This window comes from Arctopsyche grandis, chromosome 6, assembly GCF_051622035.1.
Source record: "Arctopsyche grandis isolate Sample6627 chromosome 6, ASM5162203v2, whole genome shotgun sequence".
Classification (NCBI taxonomy): Eukaryota; Metazoa; Arthropoda; class Insecta; order Trichoptera; family Hydropsychidae; genus Arctopsyche; species Arctopsyche grandis.
In genome coordinates, this window is record NC_135360.1 from 8500915 (window position 1) to 8524959 (window position 24045).

At 33.3% G+C, this 24045-nt stretch overlaps 1 protein-coding gene across 1 annotated transcript; it reads right to left on the minus strand.

Moving 5' to 3' along the window:
* Positions 1-699: 699 nt before the first annotated feature.
* On the minus strand, positions 700-2039 carry Vajk4 (chitin-binding protein vajk4). Its single transcript, XM_077431857.1, has 2 exons — positions 1986-2039; positions 700-1932 (listed from the first exon to the last, which is right to left on the minus strand). Exons 1-2 carry the CDS (start codon positions 2037-2039, stop codon positions 700-702), a joined length of 1287 nt encoding a protein of 428 aa, XP_077287983.1.
* Positions 2040-24045: the final 22006 nt, after the last annotated feature.

A 24045-nucleotide genomic window follows, 5' to 3' on the forward strand; every position in this document is an offset into this window, starting at 1 on the left:
ATGATGTACGAATCGTGGTACAATTTTTTTTTTTTTTTTTTGAAAGCGATAGAAAGTTTTTTTAATGCAATAATAAATCGTTGCGGCTATAAATTTCGATTTCTTTCATATTTGGTCAAGTCATTGTGATTATCTTTTTTTATTGGATGAGTTTGCTTGACATATGATGTGTGAAATTTTGTTGCAATTTTACAAGAAATATTATTGTATAGGAATGAAAGTTCGTATGTTTTATATCAATTAGTTTATATTTGCTCTTCTTAAAAAATATAAAACACATATAAAAAACAAGTCAGGTAATACAAAAATACATAATACAAAAAAAAATAAAAAAATAGTCTTTCAGATTCCTCGTATTCATCGCAGACAAGCAGAGATCAAAACAATAGACGTTTTTACGTGGAAATAAAAATTAAACATAAAAAAACAAGTGTATAAAATCAACAAATGAATAACAGATATGTTAGAAGTAAGTAGACATTTGATAGAATCTTTGGCTAACATTTTCTTTTAATACAAATCACAGTACAAATTTTAACGCATTAGTCAAAGTTGAAGTAGGAAGTGTATGTGTGTATACTAAGAAAAGTTACAGTGGTACGTGAGCCACGCAAAGCCGCTTCACATTCATGAGTATTTACAAATTATAATAAACAAATGATCACATTTCCGTATAATATTGAGGATGTTATATATTATCTAGTGGTAGTGGCCGCCGTATTCTTCTTCGCTGCCGCCTCCATAGCTGCTTCCTCCGTAGCTTCCACCCTCGCTGCTGCCACCATCACTACCCCCGTGGTAGCTGCCACCATCACTTCCCCCATGGTAGCTGCCACCTTCGCTGCCACCTTCACTGCCTCCATATCCTCCACCGTATCCACCACCATATCCGCCTCCGTATCCGTGCTCTTCGTGCTTCTTGATGTAGACTGGGACTGGTACCTTGACTGGGTATGGGATCTCTTTCAATACTGGTACTTTGACTTCCTTGTAGACTGGATAAGGCTTGTCGATTGGTACTTTGACTTCATAAGGTACTTTCCTCTCGACGGTGTATGGTACTTTCTTGATCACTTCGTAAGGTTTGGGTACTGAAACCTTGACTGGTACTGGGTATGGTTTCTCAACTTCGACTTTGTATGGTTTGTCGATGTGTACTTTGACTTCGTATGGTACTGGTTTGTGGACGGTGACTGGGTATGGCTTTTCGACGGTGACTGGGTATGGTTTTGGTACGTAGACGTTGTAAGGCTTGTCGACTGGTACTTTGACTTCATATGGGACCTTCTTGATGACTTCGTAAGGTTGGGGTACTCTAACTTCTACCTTGACTGGGTATGGGACTTTCTTTTCTACGGTGTAGGGTTGTGGGTATGGTACTTTGACTTCATATGGTACTTTCTTCTCTACGGTGTAGGGTTGGGGAACGTGCACTTTGACTTCATAAGGCTTGTCGACTGGTACTTTGACTTCATATGGGACCTTCTTTTCTACGGTGTAGGGTTGGGGCACGTAGACTGGGTATTTGACTATTTCCTTGACGGTGTATGGGACTTTCTTTTCAACAGTGTAGGGTTGAGGTACTGGTACTTTGACTTCGTACGGCACTTTCTTCTCAACAGTGTAAGGTACGTGTTTCTCTACAGTGTATGGTACTGGTACTTTCTTGATGACTTCGATGGTTTTGACATGTTCGGACTGTCCTCCATGGCCGTATGATTCGAATCCACCATGGCTTGGTTGCCAAGCGCTGGAGCCACCTCCGAACGAATGAGATCCACCACCGAATGAGTGTCCTCCGAAGTCTCCTCCGTATCCGAGACCGAAAACACCCCTCTTTTCCTGTTTCTTATCTTCTAACGGCTTGTCGACTTGGGCGCTTTTCTCCTCTTCGGCAAAAGCTGCCACCGCCAACGCGGCCACTAAAAACAACTGTCGGAAAGAAAAACAAAATTAAAATCCAAAAGAAGAAATCATTTAAACACCAGCTTTGGGTATTCAATTAAGGGTAATAATGTAAGCGAACGTGCGAACGTCATTCATCAAGGATCGGAAGCCCGAAGCAGATTGATGGTATAAATTGGACGGGTATTCCCCTCAAGGGGTGGGCGTAAATCCCTTTTGATAAATGGCTTAATACCTACGAGGTTCGAATCGTTAATTAAATGCGGATTCTCGCATGCGGTGGAAAAAAATGCTAAGTTCCGATTTTCCGTGCGTCAACCGTTCGATGTTATCCGGTGAAATCGGTGGTTCAATTAGCGATCGCTTACTTTCTTTCGGACTGGTTTGTCTCTTCTCGAGCAAAAAATGTGCATCAAATATGTTTGGATAAAATGACGTGTCATCGAATTGTTGTTATTGTTTTTTTTTAAATTTAATGTCAATTTTTTGCATGCGTGCTTTTAATACAATACCTTACAAAATTTGACTGATTCGACTTTCACATAAACTTTCTTATGTTGTGTGTTTATTTACATATATTATTTCGTTTATAGTGATTGTTGAATATTTAAAGATTATTTTTTGAATAATACAGTATTGATTTTAATGTATTTGAATTTTTTATATATGTGAGAATTTGAGGCAGAACGCGTTTTTTTGTGCCGAAAAACTTCATTAATATGGGTAGAGTTAATAACGATATTGAGAATTATTTTTGCATAAAATTATCAAGAGAATGAATTTTTGCATCAAAGCTAAAATCCTATTTTAAAATTGCATTGTATAAAAAAGTATTAAATTGTTACATATTATGAATAGCTCAATCGTATTATTAATTATAGTGTAATATTATATAAGTCGTTAACTATGTATAATAAAACTGAAAGCTCCAATCAATAGAAAGTCATAAAACCGGGACTATAAAATTTAATATATGAGATTATTTTAATACAACATATATGTATGTAATAGTTAGGTAATAGGAACGATTGATTTATTCTCATCCTATAGATTGCTTCAATCGTGTTATATTAATATCACGTTAATTAAAATCAATGTTTATAATTTTATTTAGAATATTTTAAATCTATAATATTATATTTTACATTTTATTGATTTATATAAAACAGTGATCCTGATACAGATTTTATCTGATAAATGGAATTAAAATTTTATAGATATTTAAAGGCTTTTATGATATTAAAGTGTATCCTTTAGTGAATTCGAATAATTTCAATTGTTTTGTTTTAATTTTGAGTTTGATTTCATTATAGTATGAGTTTATTAGGATCCAGTTTGAATAGATGATTGTTTCATATGTAGAACTGATTCATTGATTGTTTGACTTTAAATTTGTAAATGAGGTATCCAATGTGCTTTAAATGAATTGCGTTTTTTGGAAAAACTATACTGTATCAATGCATGTTTTTGTTTTAGATATCTCACCTGTATCTTCATATCGGCTAACGCACTCTGTACTCCAAGCCGATGGAGACCAGTGATGGAACTGATGCCTTTCTTGGCTGGCACTGGCCCGTTATATAGTTGGCCCCCACTAGTGGTGGTGGTCTTTGCCGTCAAAGTGGTGGACGCTGATGATGCAGAAGGAAACCACGCAGACGTAACGCACCTGGAACAACAAAACACCATACATTTTCCCGAAACTGTGCCGAGCGTGCACTCTAGTACTAACAGTCCGTTGTCTACAACACTTGTCTACAAACTTGCTTCAAATTCTTTATTTAAATTTATTTATTTCTAAACTATATAAGATTCGTATACTGCACTATAAGTAGTACATGGGTCGTGTTGATAAATTTAACCGTTGTATTAGTAAAAGTTAACTGAGAAATTGTATGCATTCGTACGATCGGTCGATTAACTGGGCCGCGTCTAAGCGTACATATTTGTATTGAAATTTTGCACGTAGTATTTTATTTTTTGTAATCTTGCACCGTTGATGTTTCAGATGCAACTGTAGAAGAGATGAGCAAAATCATATTACGAAGGATTGAATCACTTTTCAAGTATTTAAATTTGAATTCATTATGACCATGTTTCGTTCAAGATTCGAGAATTGAATATCTTTCTTTTAATTTAATTTGATGATTTTATTTGACGTCGTCTTGATTGAATAAGTGCCGACTCTACCCATATATAATTGTTATTATTATACAACTCGCCGCTTTTAGGCTCGATTTTAATCATTGCGGAAAAGTTTCAGTAGACCGGAAGTGAAAATTTTATGCGTATATCAATCGCAATGAGCTTATTTACTAATCTACTTTTATTTCATGGTAGAATGCGTATTGCCAATTACTTTAAAAATAAACTTTATCTTGGCGATAAATACAGTACACTCTCGATTATCCGGATGCAGATTACCTGGTTTGCGGATTATCCGTGGTTGAAATATATATTTTTTGTAATTTCAACGAAAACGCTTGCATTGTCAAAAGAAAAGTTTAATATTGGACACAAATCATCTAAAGAGCGTATTACATTACAACCATATGTTGTGGAAATGTATAAAGATGCTTTAAACCCACAAAAAATGATTCACTATTGTCAACCTTTTTTTGCTCTCTTTTTTTTGTAGGACAATAGGCATTGACAATAGTGAACCATTTTAAATCATCCTGGCCACCTAAGTTTGTTAATAAAATGAAACTATCATAAATTGGAAAAGCAAAAAAAAACTGAATCATTTAAGAGAACTGAAATAAAAACCTATATGTTGATTATTATAACCCAAAAAGAGCATGGATGGAAAGATGGATGGATCTTTGAAGATTTGTTCAAGACTAAATGGGTTCCGAAACGCCTGGAAGCAGTATTGCTAATAGATTTTTAAATCCAATTCAACCCATGGACTAAGGTGTCAATGAAACGGCTTTCTCGTGCTAGTCTTCTCAAAACTCTTGCTGAGGAAGATGATGACTCGATCAATTTCTGGAAAAAAATAAGTTCATTGGATGCTATACACGGACTAACAAAATCTTGGTCTAAATTAAAACCAATAACACTGATTCGATCATGGAGAAAGATTATTCCTAACATGGAAATAGATTTATCAGATTTTGAAGAGATCTAGGCAAGTACGTACCTATCTGAAGTATAAAGAACTAGTGGTTTTACCCGGTTTCGCTCGGTATTTGTAATATAAACCACTTAAAGATGACTAATCTAATAGTAAACATTTTATTAAATTTATTTGAATACTAATTTGTTTTTTTATTAAATTGACTCTCACGAACAAACAAACATATATAATAAGTTTCTTTCAAAATTATAAGTATACCAGAATACGACGCCTGCATCCCCCAGTGGCGTCTGCGCACCCGGCACCTTCGCCTCTAAAGCCTTCACCCCCAGTGCATACGCCCCCGGCGCCTTCGCCCCTGGGGACTTCGAATCCTTTGAATCTTAAAACATCAAATCGGCGTCAATGAAAAAAATGTGTTGTCTACAAACCAACGAACGAAGGTTACATATATGCAAAGTCTCTTTCGAAATTATATATTAGATAATGGAAAATTTAAATGCTTTGAAAATTTTGATCCGGAAAACATCGAGGAGTGGTTTAATCACGATTCAAACGATCCGGGTGTTCAATGCATGAGTGATGCAGATATCGTTTCTATCAAAAAGTGATAGTTCGGATTATCCGTGTACGTATGTACTACCTAGTATTAGTCCGAATAATTGAGAGTACGCTGTATATACAAGATGGTGAAATATTTTTTGAAGATTAAATGTGTACGTCCGGTTTATTTTTGCCAAAACACATAAACATGCCTCGAGTAATCGTCTCGATTTGCGCGACACACGATTACGAAATAGCGTGAAAGTAAACGTATTTGCTCGTGGTCAATCGGAAAATGTAACACGATGTAGAAAATTTTCACACCATTACTGTCGCTTTTTATTATTTCTATTTTATTTTTCCAATCTATGGGCTTTAATCTGTCGAACGTCGAACATGTATCATATTGTATAAAATAAGAAAAAAAATGATATCTATATATTGTATGTATATTTCATACGCAAACTTGCTAGGCGCGTTTGCCCGGGGCACTTTCACTTTTCGCCGATGCAAAAACTCTTGATTTGTTTCCTTCCGTTTTGTCCGATATTTGATCCATATAAATTAATCGTTTTAAAGTATGTGCGTGTCTGTGTGTGTGTGTAGGGTACGATCGAAAAAAATTTAGTCATAATTAATAATGTATTTATGTGCGTACTTAACGGTGAATGAGTGGAAAGCGATTCGAACGTGCAAATGGAATAAGTGTGCTGTTGTTTAGTGATAATAAAATGTATTTAAATTTTATTCGTTTTCACGCATCGATTGGATTTTGCATTACTTGCGTATATACATACGTATGTATGTATGTATAGGAATATGGAGATTGTCCACAATAGTGGAATGTATACGTAATATCCAGTTTAGTATTGAATAGGAAATGTAGAGCATTTTTGACCGTTTCACCGAAGGTTGAATTAAAGTTTTCATATATATGTATTTTTTTTTAAATTATGATCATTATGATAATTGTTTCAAATGTTGAAATTTTTTTAATAGAAAATATCACAAAATTTTCAATGAATCTTAATAATTTCATTTCTAAATATTTAATTTAGTTTCTACTATTTAATCTTTTCATACTATCCAAAACTGCAAGGTACAACAACAGTGAACGGAAAATACTACTTCTATTCATACTATACAGCAGTGTATGCTAAGACAAGTTTGCAAGGCTGAATGCAAGGCAAAATCGGCTTACATATATGTACATGCGACAATACGGTGCAATATTATTAGTATTAATTTCATTTGTAAAGATTTAATTTAATTTCTACCATTTAATCTTTTCATACTATCCAGCACTGCAAGGTACAGCAGTGCACGGAAAATACTACTTCTATTCAAGGCAAAATCGGCTTATATGTACATTACAGAGCGTGACGATACGGCGCAATATTGCTTGCGTCATATCGTCGAATCAATATTGTCACAATATGACGTTTCCAAAAAAGTCCATATGCGCATGCGCACTTTTGATAATACGCGTGCACTTGCTACTAGGACGTCACGTCACGTGCTCCGTCTTTGCTTGATACTGTACGGTGACATGTACTGTTGTATAGTATGAATAGATTTTGTCAGCTACTGCTATTGCTACTTACGTCTACGCCATGTAACGTAGATATGAATGTGTCCATATAAAATGTACCAAAGAATACTTTTCGTACTGCTGTTTACGTGCAGCTACCGGTCTAAACGAATAGGTATTTAAGGGCCGTTTATATTATTCAGCTCGTCTGCAAATAGCCAGGCACAAAACTGCACGGAAAATATTTCTTCTATTCATATTATACAGCAACGCTCGTTTTCGGCACGTTCATACTTGTTTTGAACGAGTTCAAGGCAAAATCGGCTTACATATATTGCAATATTACTTGCGTCAAGTCAATATTGTCACAATATGACGATTCCAAAAATATTCGCAGTACTTTCGTTAATACGGGTGCACTCGCCACTATGACGTCTGCTTGATACGTTTCGGTGACATGTACTGCTGTACAATATGAATGGATCATATCGGTTGCTGTTCTTACGTATACGTCACATACGCATTACGGAAAATATTGTGTCCATATTAGAATGTATTAAAAAATATTTTTCGTATTGCTTTGATCTTGGGCAAGTTAGTAAGGTTTTAGTTGTGATTTTTGATTTAAAACTTTTCTAGTGAAGTATGTTATAAAATTTGATAAGCTTTGAACTGAATTATATTACATTATAAAGTTTTTGTTCTGGTTTGAAGAACTTGTTTGTTTATACATATATGTACTATGAATGTATATGATATATTATCATATACATATTCATGGTTAAGTAATTGATATGGGTTAAATAATACCTGATTAGAGTCATTAGATATTTTATTTGTTACATAATGTTGCTAAAATCTAGATTATGTAATAGCTGCCACTAATCTCAATTGATAATAACAACTGCTGCAAAAACGACAGATTGTTAAATTAATAAAAAATTAAAGAACTATTTTATTTTATTTTATTTTATTTTATTAATTGAAAAATCAACAGACAGGATGTACAGAGATAGGTATAAAAAACACAAAAAGTAAATAAATAATATATGTAACACCCGAGTTCAATAATAGATTTTTACAAAAATGAAAAAGATAAATATAAGGAAAACAAATTAAAAAGTAAAGAATAAAGGCATGACAAAATATGTAGTACATTGCATAATTAAACTATAGTATTAAAATATTTGGAAAAGGTTATAAGATAGAATATAAGAAGAAATTGAAATTTACAAATATAAAAAACAAATGAAAAAGGTAAATACAAAATAAACAAATGAAATGGAAAGGAATGAAAGCTATAATATGATTAACTATATGTATATGTAGTTACGATATAACGTAATTATATCACCCGGTTAAGTAACGGTTTAATAGGGAAGGTTGGCGACCCCTGTCATTGTTTGACGTAGGTTCAACGGTCGAAATTCGAATTCACACGGAATTAAAAATAAAAAATGAAGTGGAAAAAAATACACAAAAACAACACGCAGAAATTTTCATTATTCGTGTAAAGAAAAAAATACGACAAGAACGCGTTTCGCAACGACATTAATTTCGGTGCATTTTCGTACGCGTCGTTATCTAACGAGAAAATCGTCTTTCCATTATCCGGATGTTGCCTCGGTCGGATATTTTCGTCTATAGTACCTACGAATTATATACACAGGTATCTGGATTGATTCTTACGTTTATTTGCAAACTATAGCAATTATGAGTGTTGAGAAATTGGCAAACGTACGGCCATCGGCGACGACATGGCGCATTGTCTTCCGCGCTCTAGTTCCTCGTTAAATTTGTGTCGCCTTTTTTTCTCTTCGCACATACATATAAAGTTATCTTGATTCATGTGTTTGATGGGTGTCGAGATAAATAAATAATTTTATTATGTTATGCAATTTAAAATGTCAATAGAATACATATTTTTTTCCGTTATATTGAAACATATACATACATATATTGTAGTTTTTATAGTTAGAAAGACATCGACGCTCGGTGAAATTCAAGCGCCAAACCCAATACTTCTGATACTATGTATAATATATGACCATTATGTAATCATTACTTCATTATATTTGCTAACAATAAAAATAATTTTGCCCTATGGAACTAATTCATGCATTTTTTTACTTTTACAAATTTATGAATTTCATAAATGTACATATGTATGTATGTATGTCATAGATATATTAGTAAAGGTACATCTTGCATTCATATTGTACAAAAAAAATCATAAAATTGCGAATGTTAAAGAATTATTCACAAGCGTTGGTTTCATCGGGTTAAATTACGATACCGTCCTATTGAGAAAAGTGGGACAAAGTTAGATGTGTATATTTCGCGGTAAATATATGTAAGTATATTTTCCATAATTTAAGTCGGTACGCCGGAATTTTAGAATCTATTGTTGCTATTGTCGACCATAAATAATAGCTAATTGTATGGAAAAATCCAAGTTTTCCACGATTTTTTTCTGTCTAATAAACGAGCTCTAATTGTATTGGAACTGCAGTAACAAATTAATGAAAGAGTAAATCTTTCACATGGAAATTCCTACTTTACAGTATGAAATTTTTTGCGATTTTACATTAAATATAAAAACGACCGGCATATTATTTAAAATAATCAGTGGAAAAGTGAAATTTTCCGGCGGGCCGTCAACAAATTGCAGCATATTATCATTACATAACTAAATTCTGGATCAATGCAATAATGATCATTGATCAACCTAAAAATTCTCAGCTTCCAATCCGCCGCATAAAAGTCAAAATATGAGATTTTTGTTTTAATTTTCAATTGTATCATATTTAATGTACAATTACCATATTTTTAATTAAAAACAACATCAAATTATTTCTGAATAAAATAAAACACTATATATTTCATATTTAGAGAGATCAACGCGCGATGTATGAAAATATAAGCGCGAAACCCAAGAAATTTTCTTCTCATCATACAAATTTTCAAACCGATTCTCATCTCACAACATTCCTTCGCCCAATACCATGTATTTTTCACGTCTGCTTTTTGCATATCGTGTCGAATAGAGTCGACAACATCTTCTTTCTGACGCTTCGAACGTGTGCATGTACATATGTACGTATGTACGTATGCCGGTCAACTCGTACCACTCGGTGCCTCGATTAATTTCATTCGAAATTTTCAGTATCGTCACGGCTTATTACGCGGAACCAACTGTACGTATTGTGTGGCTCTATTTAAGCACACGCGTTACACAATGCACTGATCAGTGCTCATGACGCTTCCGAGCAGTTAAAATCGACAATGGATAATAGCGATACACAGATTCGTATGTGAAGTCTGCTATTATTTATTATATGTATGTACTTTGGTACTATTCGGTACGCGAGACTAATAAGGAACCACTAGAGTAAAATTGGTATTGAAGTTGACAATCTAACTAGTGTAGGCTATAATCAGCATCGGATCGATAGATAGCTATTTTTTGGCTTGCGCGCTAATATACAACGCGCGTTGATCTCTCTAAATATGAAATATACAGTATTTTTTATTATATTATTGGCTTATTACATATATACAGATAAAACCAATTTTGGATAGTCTAATTGAAATACATAAATACTTTTTGGTTGTATTAATAATATATTAGAAACATCTTTTGACATATAAAAATAAGTTTGGATTTTTTTATGTATATTATGTATGTAATTTCTAATGATGACTATATTAATTTTTTTAACATTAACATCTACATAGCTCAGTGGGTAGCATATAATGGTATCAACTGAAGAGTCATGGCTTCAATTCCTGACCCGGCGTTGGTAGCCAGAACTTGGATACATGTGACTCTAGGTTGATCGCTTCCTATAAAGTTTGCCAATTTATCTGATTTCATTGTTGAAACAGTTTCTCGCCAAATTGGCTACCTTGATTGTTGGTTATTTGTCACCATTCTTTAAATATAATTTCAAATTCATGTTATAAATATATATTTATTTTATTTTATTTTGCATATATTTGTATATATATATATATATATATATATATATATATATATATATATATATATATATATATATATATATATATATATATATATATATATATATATTTATATAGCATTTTTTTATATAAATTGTCAAATTTTGAGATACTGAAAAACTCGAAATTTGCGAGACATTTATGGATAAATTTGTAGCATTTTTGAGCTACTGAAAACTTGAAAATTTCGAGATATTGGGGAAATATAAAAGAACATATGTATGTATGTACAAATTTGATAATAGGTGTCGCCTTAGGACAATTGATAATGGGACCATGGTAAATATAAATAATAATAAATAAAATAGAATAGTTTATAAATAGATTTTATGAAAGTCGTCGAAATGATTGACAGATAGGCAAGCTTGATTTAAGTGCTGACAAGTTTGAAAATCGTATGGAATATTTTTCATTCCTATATATGTATGTACCTACATATGTATCTATAATATTATTCAATAAATGACACATTTTGACAATGTTGTAAATTTATTGATTATTTGTGCAATTGAAAAGCTCGTATTTAAATATTTCATCGTGTCTTTTATCTAATGTTAAATACATTTCGAAGCATTTTGTATGTGAGAAATGAAATTCATTCAAACGATGATTACCAAAACGTTGTTAACGGTCATTTAAACTCACGTCATGTTCGTCAGCGCACGTAAATAATGTGCGAGTTAAATTTGCACTAAATAATTACACAAATTTCCAAGCAAAAAAGGAAATGAAATGCCACATCGTATTATGTAAAGCGGCGTCAAACGTTAAGACCCATCATTCGAACGCTCTCACATAATATTCCTTCAGTTATTTATGCAAGGAAAATCGCAACTCATTCAATCCGCATATACATTTTATTGACATGCGTTCGTTCTATCTTCGTGATATTTAATTGGGCATATGAGCCGTCAACTTTGACGGATATGCTGCAGGAGGAGTCTTTGTTTTAATTTGTTTTCGTCGTAAATACAGAAGCTGCGGTGTGAGCTAGCGTCATAAACGAAATAACCGGTTGGTTTTTCTATGGGCTCAATTTTTTATGTTTATTTTCATTTATTTATATGCCGAAGCTCGACATTCAACGTATCAATTAGTTTTATGACACATTTACGCCTAATAGACGTTGGATCGTTTTGTTTATGACTAGGCGCTGTGTTACGAATTTAATTTAGGAATTTATATTAGCTCTATTAATATTTCTCGTATGATAGAAATCGCATTGTTTCGATGTCGTTAAGTTTTTTCGGCCGTCGTGTTTGGAAACTGACCAATAAACTTCGGCTAAGCAGGGATTCTGAATATTTTTGTTCCATGGACTCAAAATAAGAATTTTGTGGTTCCTGTATTTCTGAACTAAACATCAATTCTAATAAGTTTCTTGTCCTAAGATCAGTAGTGGATCAACTCGACTGCCCCCCCCCCCCCCTCCTGCCTGCTTCAAATAAATAATGCTATTTTTTCCAGACATTCAAAAAGATATTAACTAAATTTAAAAAAATGTTATATTTTAAACAATTAATTATAATTTCCGGGGTCTTTCGGATGCCTCTCCACAAACCAGAGGCCCTAGATGAGCACCCTGTGTGATCCCTGCGGGATGATCCGCCACTGCCTAAAATCATCTTCATCAGCTTCTTCATTACAATTTATATCAGAAAGAAAAGACTATCCATGGTTCAAATTTAACCTCAAGATAAAAATATCTTTCAAAAGCCTTTGTAGATATTTTTTTTCAAGCAAAATATTTACATAGAATTGTAAGCTACATATCTTGGTTTTGGTTAACTGATTAAACTGAGCAATAAAAAATTACCATAGCGGAGACGAATCAATCTTTAATCAGTTTGACCCTAATCATTTACCGCTCAAATTAGTAAGATTAAATAAAATAAAATATTTTCATAAAAAACCAATCCTTATAAACGTTGTGACATAAAAGCTGGCCAATTAAACACATAATAGTAGGGAAAAAATATATTTTTGATTTTAAAATTCGCTAGATAGATAATTATAAGTATTTTAAAGCAATAAAAAAAATCACAATCAATAGAAAAAACTTTTCACTATTGATTTCAATACTCATTTTGAGCCCAGAAATACTAGAACTTGAGTTGAAGACCGCAAAAGCTAAAAAAACTGTGAAAATTGCACACTTTTTTAACGCTTATATCTCAGTAGTTGTTTTATAAACAGCGTAATTCAGTATTTGTAATATGAACAGCGTAAACATGGCGAATCTAATAGTAAATATTGATTTGTTTTTTTATTAAATTTATTTGAATCGAAAAAAATATATATATATATATATATATATATATATATATATATATATATATATTGGTTGAATATATGTATATATATATATATATATATATATATATATATATATATATATATATATATATATATATATATATATATATATATATATATTCAACCAATTGAATTGTCGTCATAGAAACTTTATTTTGTTTACGATGTTTCCAACCAAAATTACATATTTTTTTACATATTTACATACAAAGTCTCTTCCGAAATTATATATTAGATAAGCAAAAGCGAACCAACAAAAATTATTATCATATCAAATTTATTAAGTCAAGTTTAGTCAAGATTAATTAATCTCCACTCTGGTAACTCAAAAACGTGATTATTTTGTTGCCCAGTGTTAATTAAACCTCTGAAATCTTTCCAGGGACCTCTCTGTGTACATTCAAATTTAGTGTTATATGTACATATGTTCACCAATTTTTTGTGAATGCAATTAAATTGTTACACTTTCTCATGTATGACTAAAGGTTCAGCCATTCCGATTGGCGTGTGCTGTGGCGTTTAAATGATCTGTTCGCTTTTTAAGACAAAAAGCGTCAAATTAAAACGGCAACGCATTTATCGCAGACATTTTAGAAAGCACTGCTCAGTATGGAAATGTGAAATTTAACCGTTTATCTTATCCGGCGATCTGCCACACTATTTAACTTGACTATTTTAATCGAATCTCTGTTTAAAAATTCAATCGACATTCACGCTGAAGAATTCCGACGTGCACATAAAGATTGTGTATTTTACAGTGAAAATTGCAGTAGTTTGTGGCCCATTGTTTTTAGCATTATTTAATGTTGAATGTGTTTATGGTGTGTTAAAGTATCGTGTATTAAAGTGAAAAGGGAATGGAAAAAGAAAAAGTTAGTTGAGTGGCAAATTACATAGATAGAAATTTCGTATAATATGAATCTTTTGAAAAGTTTTATGGCTTATAATAAATGAGGCGCTCAAAAGCAAAGGCATTCCCCCTTAAGTAAATTTAGAGTAAAACGAGAAAAGCGTTTCTGAGACCAATATTTCATGCTTTTACTTATGAATAGAATAAAACTAAGGATCTTAAGTTTAATGGATCTTCCATTAAACAAGTATTGCGAATTATATATACATATATAGGTAACTTGGACATAGGCGTTTTTCGATTATTTCCCTTCAGAGATTGCCAATTTATCCTATCATATTTCTCACAAAGCTTAATTTAACAGCGTCTCATGATTTTTTGATGTTCAAAAATGGTGCAAAAATTTGTCCATAGATGTCTCTAAGATGATTCTAATTTTTGATGAACAAATCTTGTAATTGGTCTTGAACAATGCTCATGTGCAATGTTGGCAAGATGTGTCGTGTTAATAAAAATGGATGTATACCTGTATAAATAAATTAATAAAAAAATCAGGCCCACCTCACCGAAAACATTCTAGGGGATGATTTTTGGCCTGGGTGACATAGCTGTGTAAAACTATCGAAAAAAAAACACATGCCGCATGCCTCTTTGTGCTTTTAATCATTCTAAGTAGCAGCCTGATACTTACACAATGATATTATACTTTTCGAGGTTTTTATATTATACAAGATACATACATAGAACGATTTCATTAAGAAGTCGAATAGCTCTTGGAATAGGAGCCATTTGAAAAAGAACTGTACTAGCAGGAGGTACAACCATCAAATGATGATGTCTACCACGCACATACATAATTATTAGGGACATAAAGTCCCAACTTTTCCAGCAACAACGGGCATGACGTATTACCACGTAGTAGCTAGAGAACAAAACGAATTAATGAGAAGTTTCTCCGAAGTTCAAGGGAATTATACCCAAGCATGCCCAAAAGGAAAGGAGCAAGGTAGACATTTAGGTAATACCCATATTCTTTCATATATAGGAAACGAAGAAATGCTTTTTGCACTTTCTCGATCATCAGAGAGATCTCTATCGGCGGCCAAACCTCGCAAAATGGCAAAGCTTCAAAGCAATCAGAAAATTGTAGGAAGTTTGTCAGACCAATTGATGAAGTGAAACTAATAAAAAACCTTGTAAAAAGGCAGTAAATTACAAGGAAAGGTACATATGTATATACATATATAAAAGGAAGGAAATACAACCTGTTGAAGAATCGATAAATCTAATTAACCACACGTTGTTCTTACAGCGATCGACGATCATTCATACAATTTTGTAAAGGCAGACATGAACACACATCTGTATACATAAATATAATAAGAAATAAAGCAGAGAAACGGGAAACGTTCGATTTACGACCGATCATTATTGCGAGATCGCGCATGCGCCAGTTCGCCAGTTATAAATTTAACCGGTCCATCATCCACGTTTCGAATTGGTCGGATTACGTGTTTGATATCTTCGATGACGAAATGATCATCAGTAATGAGAATCTCGACAGCAATGATTAAAACGAATTCATCAAATATATTTAGATACCTTTGTATGTATGTATGTAAAATTGGTATGAACAAAGTGTAGTCTTGCATACTGTGAATGTATAGGTATAATATTATAACGCTTAGAACTATGAATGTATTTACATATTGTGTAGGTCTTTGTCTTTCTAGTTCCTTTCACTAGTTGTAGCAAAATTACCGTTCGCCGTTCGTTACGCAAAACGTATTACGCTGATTGATATTACCAATTTTAGCGTAATGATACGCATCGTGTAACGCGTTATCGTATGTTAAGTGTACCGAAATATCTATTTAAACCCTTTTCACGTTTGTTCATTTTGTTGTGATTTGATAAGTGGGTTGAGGTTTTTTTTGTTTTTGTTTTGAAGTTGTTGAATTTTTGTGTTGCAAACGCACTACTTATATGTATGTAAATGAGATTTAGGTATGTAAGTGTGGGTCCAATTTTTTTAAAGCTTGATACACTTTCATAATAATTCGTTAAATAATATGAATCAACGTGTGATCAGCTTTTTAAATGTACTGTGTAAGGCTTTTGTGTGGAAACTTATGTAAATTGATTATTGTAATTTGTAAGGATTTCCTCATTTTTTGAACAACTGGATTTTCCAACTGCTGTTTTTTTATTTATTTTAAATAATATATAATACCTATTGTAACGTGGGACCATGAGAGAGAGTATCCACTGTCTAATTGCATTCGTGGGTGAACAATGGAGACCTCGGATTAGGCTAACGGGACTCAGCAAATGCCCGAACAAAGAATACGCTGGAGTTCTCACTGACCTGAGCGAGTGCTTGATTAAACAAAATAATCGCCAGGATAGACTTTTAAGTACCTAGACAATAGACACATTAATGGATCGGGGAAGCTGTGATGGGCAACTTGTCCTTTATAAGGAGGTACTCCCGGTAGATCAGATTATTCCGAAGTAGACCTCCTGAATCGTTAAATAAATTCTGTGAAGCGACTTTGGCCTTTCAATTGGATCCCGAACCCACCCCTACGCAACATTATCATTATTACTATTGTTATCAATATTATTATTATTATTTCTTTGTTTTGCTATTTTTATTAATATCGAAAAAAAAATCTAATGTAAAATTTTTTTAAATTTTTTATCCTTTTAATAATTACATATATTTTATTAAATCTGTAAATTTTCCAAAATAAATGAATAATTAGTTTTTAGACAGATTATTAAATAGCATATGTATTTACGTATTTGTAATATTTATCGTCTTATTTTCATTAAAATCTGTCGTATCAAAATGGCGAAAGTACTATAAGAAATCGTCAAAGATATTTTGATTAAAATCTACTGACCCGGAAAAATTTTTATTGTAATTATTTTGTTCTTAAAATTGCTTTATGGTCGTTTTTGCACCACACATTTATTGGACCTGTTTCAAAATTAATTTATAAATTTTTTTTGGTATGTTTTTTTTTATCGGAAGTGAGGTTTGCCGAGTGGTATCTTATTTAGTATGATTTAAAATTAATTCGTGCTAGCCGGCGTTTCCTAAAATAAACTGAACATTTCCGGGTTTTGTCAAGCGTATAAGTGATTTTCAATCCCTCCCCTACCCCTTCCTTACAATTTTGTATGGAGACATTTTTAGCTTGTCGATTTTTCATGATTTTGTAGCATTCCAAATATCATGAGATACCAAATTTAATAACAAAAAAGGTTCATGTATAAGTTATTCAGTTGCTGTGTTTGGGTCGAATGGTGTACCGCGTGCAAATACCAGTTTGTTTTGGCGCATCGAAGAATAAACGTGGTTTAAACGCTTGAGTTTTGTTTTTCACTATTACCGCATGTCCCTTCACGATTTGAATCATACGTTTTGAGTATTTTAGTGACATTTTGAGGTTAATAAAAAGGCACGTTGTCAAAGATAGGAAGTCGTTCAGGTTTTTGGGATGAGACTTCGAAGTCAACAGTGAAGGAACGACGTCAAATCTTTCACTCGTTTTTCATACGACGAGGAATATGATGTGTACGAAGACAAGCCCTGATTAATATGCCGCATTTTTATGGTCAAATAACCGGACCACATCACTTTCCAGAAATTGCTAGAGAACGATTTGTACGAATGTAAATCAACAAGCTCACTGAATACGCTGAACGCGAGAGAAGTACGCATCAACGAGAACCACTCCAGCGAGATAAATCGAAAATAATCCTATTCTGATAGAAGACAATCTTGATGCCTATAGAAGATAATTTTGATATCGATGCCGAAGATGATATGGACGATTCTGACGTTGGTGGAAGAAAATTATAACTCGTCAACGTCTGTTAATTTGGGATTGCAGAATCCTAGAAGAGTTCTGGGAATCATTGACCGGTGTCAATGTCTGTTCGTTTCGCATTTTGGAATCTCTGAAAGTATGTATATATTTTCTGATATTGGGCTGTGCGAAATCAGTAGTTTCAGATATTTTAGATGACGCATGTATGTAGTAAATAAAATATGTTAAGTAGAGTTGATTCATATAACCAACATTGAATGCAAGATTAAAATTACATTTAGGTATTTTTTTTTATTGAAATATCTTCCCTCGCTTTTTGTTTTATTTTGAAAGTGTTGTATTTCACTTATTTATGATACATTACCTTGGAAAATTCTAAAATTTCCATTCAATCCAACCAACATCAATCATCTACAACAGAGACAATAGTAACAATAGACATTATTAAAAAACTATTCGGATACTATTTTCACTTAAAATAACAAACACTAATCACGAACACGAGTGAGAGGTTTTATTACGGCCGTGTTATGCTAATAAATAACATCATTTTTACAAATTGATCAGATATCGCACACTAATTCATTATTTCGACATCCATTTAATTTTTTTTCCACTTTTACTGAATTCTTTGCAAATGTATTTCATCGTTTTTAGCTGGCGTGTTTTCACCGCGTGATAGTCACTTATGCGTTTTCATTGATTTCGATCGCATTTCACTTTTTGCCAATCTCGCCGATTCGCATATACATACCTACCTACATACGTATGTACGTAACTGTGTGTGCGAATTCGAATCGGTCGTCGTTGACCGGTCGAACCGATTCGGCGATGATTCGCCGGAAATGCGTTCACTGATTCGCATTGGCAAGATCGAATCGTTCCGTTCCGTACACGTGAATATTCATGAGTGAACGTACGTACATACATATTATTGCTGACTATATTTCACTGTCCATTTAACTTTGCGTGCTGTGATTATGCGATATGTTTTTGCAATTGCTTGGAATTTTTCATTTTGAGAAGAATTTCGTTCAAATTTGTAATGCTTGATTTAATATTGAATTGTAAACTAATTTAGCTTGTATCATGAGTTCATCGATGCATGCTGACAGGCATCTTGGGATGAAACACAGCAGACTAGGAGGGTATGTAAGCTGCATATTAATTAGATTCAGTACAAAAGTGTTCGCCAAGTGAGCTGTTGTTGGGCTTAGTTTATATTTTGGGTGTAAAACTTTTTTTTGACTAATAAAGAACGAATACTAGTCAAGAAATTGATATTGTTCTCGCATCTTTTGAATGGAAATAACTGCAATGGATGCTTATGATATTGCAAAGTGGGAATATGAGAGAGAGTATCCAATATCTAAGTGCATTCGTGGGTGAACAATAGAGACCCCGGATTAGGCCAACAGTACTCTTAAGTGCCCGAACAAAGAATACGCTGGAGTTCTCACAATGGACTCACCACCTTTACGTGCCTAGATGATAGATACATATATGGATCGGGGAGGCTGTGGTGGGCAACTTGTCCTTTATAAGGTAGTACACACGGTAGATCGGATTATTCTGAAATGAGCGGTGGCTATGTGTGGACCTCCCGAATCGTTAAATAAATGCTGAGAAACAACTTTGGCCTTTTATTTGGATCCTGAACCCACCCCTACGCAACAGTACCTGTTCTGCCCATTCATTGAGACTATTTTTGTGTGAAATTATGTACTGTTAACTAAATACTATAACTGAAAGTAATATTTAAAAATATTAAACGACAGACCTTATCTAAAATATTTAAAAATATTAAATGAAACGACAGACCTTATCTAAAATATTTAAAATATTTGAAATCTTTAAAATATCTAAAATATTTAACACGGAAATATTGACATTGTTATTGATTTATTTTATCAAAATATTTATTATATTTTATATTGAAAACCCCTGTCAACTGCATGTATAGAAAAAATAGGTCAATAGGATAATCCTGATAAAATGAACAACGCTCAAATATAGCTCGAGTGGCGACCAGTGCAGTACAATATTAGGCTGAAGTTTTCCTATGCAACTCAATTCAGTTTTTATCTTATGAAATTATACTAATATGCAATTAGCGGTCGTAAAAAACAACTCCAGCACGAGGAATATTGTAAAATTTAACATTTTAACGAATGCAATTCATGGAGCGTGGACGTATTGAATAATTTATGACGATAATCCAACAGCTAATTGTTTACGACTTGCAATCGAACATTAATATATTATGTTCTCTTTTTTGTCATAAAAATAATGGAAACCGAACGAGGAAGAAACAAAACGACTTCCTGCCCATTGCTAATGCGCTGTTAATGCATTTTCTGACGGGAGAACATGTGCATCATTTATCACAACACTTGTACGTATATTACTCTCAATTTTGGCACATATTGCACATTTCAAAAGTGAATTATTTTAAAATTCCACGCTGTCAGATCTTCCAAACAATATTCACATTTACGATCACGTGCTTTTTATTCTTCAAACAAACGTCTTGTCATATTCATAAACTGTATCGAGCATTTTCCTATAATATTGTTGCGTAGGGGTGGGTGGAGGATCCAAGTAAAAGGCCAAAGTCGGTTCACAGCATTTATTGGTGATTAAGGAGATACACGCACTGGCAGTGCTCCGTCCAGAATGTCTTGATATCGCCTAAGTACCACCTTATAACGGATAGGTCTCTCAGAGCATCTTCGACGTCCGGTTTGTTTACCTATTGTTATGGTCACGTACTAGATGTGCCACGAAAGTCAGTCCCACGCTACCACTGTCTGTGGGTTCTGAGAACTCTACCGGAATGCGACCGAGTTACTGCTACCCCCGCTAAGTGTATTCGAGAGTATCTCATTGTTAGCCGACATGTACTTAAGTCTGGAGATAATCCTCGAAACCAATTATAACGGTCACACAGTCTCTGGGATGCTACTCGGCCTAATCCGATTGCACTTACTCGGCGGTGTACGTAACAATATGTACTTACATACATATATGTCACAATAGTAACAGTTAAGGTCTGACCGCACTATGCGACAACTGAACGATCCGACACTTGACAACAGTACGCGACCGAATATTGTTTGCATGCAATTGTATGAGATATAACGCACTGCGGGACAGTCGCATGACGTAGAACTACATCGTGCGTCAAAGTTGACTTTTCGACCAACTTTGACACAAGGTGTCGTTCGCGATGTGACGCAAGTGTCGTTGAGTGGGGGTTTCCTTGCGACAATTATTCTCCTTCTTCATATCGTGACTTTGAAATAGCATGTAGTCATAATCTTTTGGTTTTTCTCAATTGTTCTTCTTCCTCGCATATCAAAGATACTATAATAGCGTCCGTTTCGTCCATCTTGCTCCGAGGTACCGAACGAATGATTGACATAATTTACTGCGTAGTGTCGCATCGCTGTCGTTCAAGTGCGGTTTACCTAATATTGTCGCACACTGTTGTGAAGTGTCGGATCGTTCGTTTGACGCATAGTGCGGTCAGACCTTAAAAATTACAGTCGACGATGACCGGTCACCCGTCGACCAGTCGACAGTGTGCAATAAGCTTGAGAGCAACTTTGTCGGCCGACTTGTTGCACGATCAGATAAAATGTATACAACTAGCTCCAGGTCAATCGTTTCCTATCAGAGTTTGCAAATTTTTCCAATCTCTTGAGGTTTGCCAATTTGTATATTAAAACGTTGCAAAAAATCCTCCATAGATGTCACTGTGGATGATATTTGTATGAATTCACATTGTATTGATTGTATTGATTGTATTGATCGTATTTTATCTGTATTAGTACACTCGTCGCTTTGGAGCTATCTGTAAAGGCGAGTGTACATATTCGATTGAAAATTGTTTGAAACAATTTTAACCTTCCCGGATAGGTTTGTCGGAAATATATGATTTAGGTCCGGTTTTGTCGCTGATCTTAGCACGCTGGATGATTTTCTCAATGCCGCAACAACGACACGATTAGGCCAAACAAACGGTAGTTAGGCAAAAAAAAAAAAGGTTCACTTGTGAAATCTAAGCTGGTCTCATTAAAACTCGGTGGCGCTAATTACGCTCACATACACACGCGATTACTAAAAAATAATAATTCAAAAATCAAAAATTCACTTCGTGTGACCTTAGGCTGTGATGATTTGTAAAGTTTTCTAAATATAAAGAAATAATAGATTTATAATAAAAAAAATTTAAAAAAATTGGATTGTTCCGATTTGAGGCCAAGATCAAAGCCCGTTTTTTTTTGCCTCAAAAAATATTATTATGTGAGTTAATCAATTATATTACTTCACACGTTTATGCACATAATGGGAGCGCGATGATATAAGTCAATTATAAACACACGTGTTTCTCAACCTGACGATTAATATTCTAATTTACAGTTTCGAAATTATTTCACTTGCTTCTATGTTTTTTTTCTTTTTAAAATAGCGGTTCATTTTGATTTATTTTTCGTATGATAATTTTTTGAAATTCATTATGCAATTAGTTACGCCCATTTTCTCCGTAAAAATTTTGTTCGATATATTATATTTTTATAATAATAAAATATAGAATTAAGTGCCGTAACTTTGGTTAAATAACAATTTCTTTTTGTCGAAATCAGATCGAGTGTAATGATATTATATGTGTATATATTGTAATGTTACTTAATTTTTATGAGAAATTATTTTATTTCAATAGAAAAAAAATCAACAATGAAATTCTTTTGCTCCATTCAATCTCCATTATAAAATCGTATCTCGTCTTAATTCGATGCAAAACTCATACACCATAACGAATAATGGTAGTGAAAATTCATGAAGCAATTTATAAATTGATTTTCAAAAAAAAAATAACAAAATCTAGTTCAATAATATTTTTAAATATCTCATAGCAGAAATCTCTCGCGTTTCTTTTTGTATATTTTAATTTAAAATCAAACCACACGTGCTTCTGAAAATTAACAATAATATTGTCAGATGATATAGCGTTCTCATTATAGTTTTTGCTAATATTGAAAATTCTTCTATAAAATAATAAAATTCTACTAACTTTACATTCCATTATGTTCTCTCTGCAAGACAGTGAAAAGCAAGGCACTCTGTACATTATAAGACCCTGTGAGGGTGCAGACACATTGAATTGTACGGCACGGCTTGCCTAGATAGACTCCAGCTTTGATGGGCGTATCCTGATGTCTTTCTTAATTCGCACGATATCATTATTTCGACAAGTTTCTCCTACAATACTTAAAATATTAAAATCGCCGCTATCGATCACTGTAAAATATATGTGAATATAAGGATAAAATATCACCGAAAACACTCCAGGGGGTACGTTTTGACCTAGATTGCCACATAATAGATCAGGCGTTTTTTTTTAACCCTTTGAGTGCTGACAGCTTTTCTGTTGAAAGTCCTCCACGCTGAAAATTTCGCCAACATTTCTAAGAATAACTAGAATTATTATGAAATCTAATGGAAAGCAGGTATAAAAATTGTAGCTAATCCAAACAAACCCTAGATAACTACCACCGAGGATTTTGAATTTTGTAAAGGTGTGTTTAGACTCTCTAATATATCTTGCAACAACATAAAATAAGCAAAAGAAGTCTATTAATGAATGTATTTTTCCAAAAATAGTCTACTATCTTCTTCATTGTTGTCAAAATGTAATGCTCACAATCTATGTAAATGCCAAGCCACAATCTAAGCTCAGCAGTTAGGGATTTCCACCGAGAAATTCTGCTATGTTTATAAATTCAAAAATTACGGTGTCAACCAGTCTAAACATTGACACGGATTGAACTGGAAAGGCTTAGAGGGTAGTATTCTTGTTTATTTTTTACATACTCAAAAAACAACGCCGATCGGCGTTGGTCAGCATTCAAAGGGTTAAACGTGCAAAACTATTAAAAAAAAAACACAT

Excerpts from the sequence above, each read along its gene's own strand:
- Vajk4 (XM_077431857.1), bottom strand. The coding sequence starts at position 2,039 with ATGACGTTCGCACGTTCGCTTACATTATTACCCTTAATTGAATACCCA. Across the intron at positions 1,933-1,985 it reads TAATTGAATACCCAAAGCTG|TTGTTTTTAGTGGCCGCGTT; the intron begins GTGTTTAAATGA and ends TCTTTCCGACAG.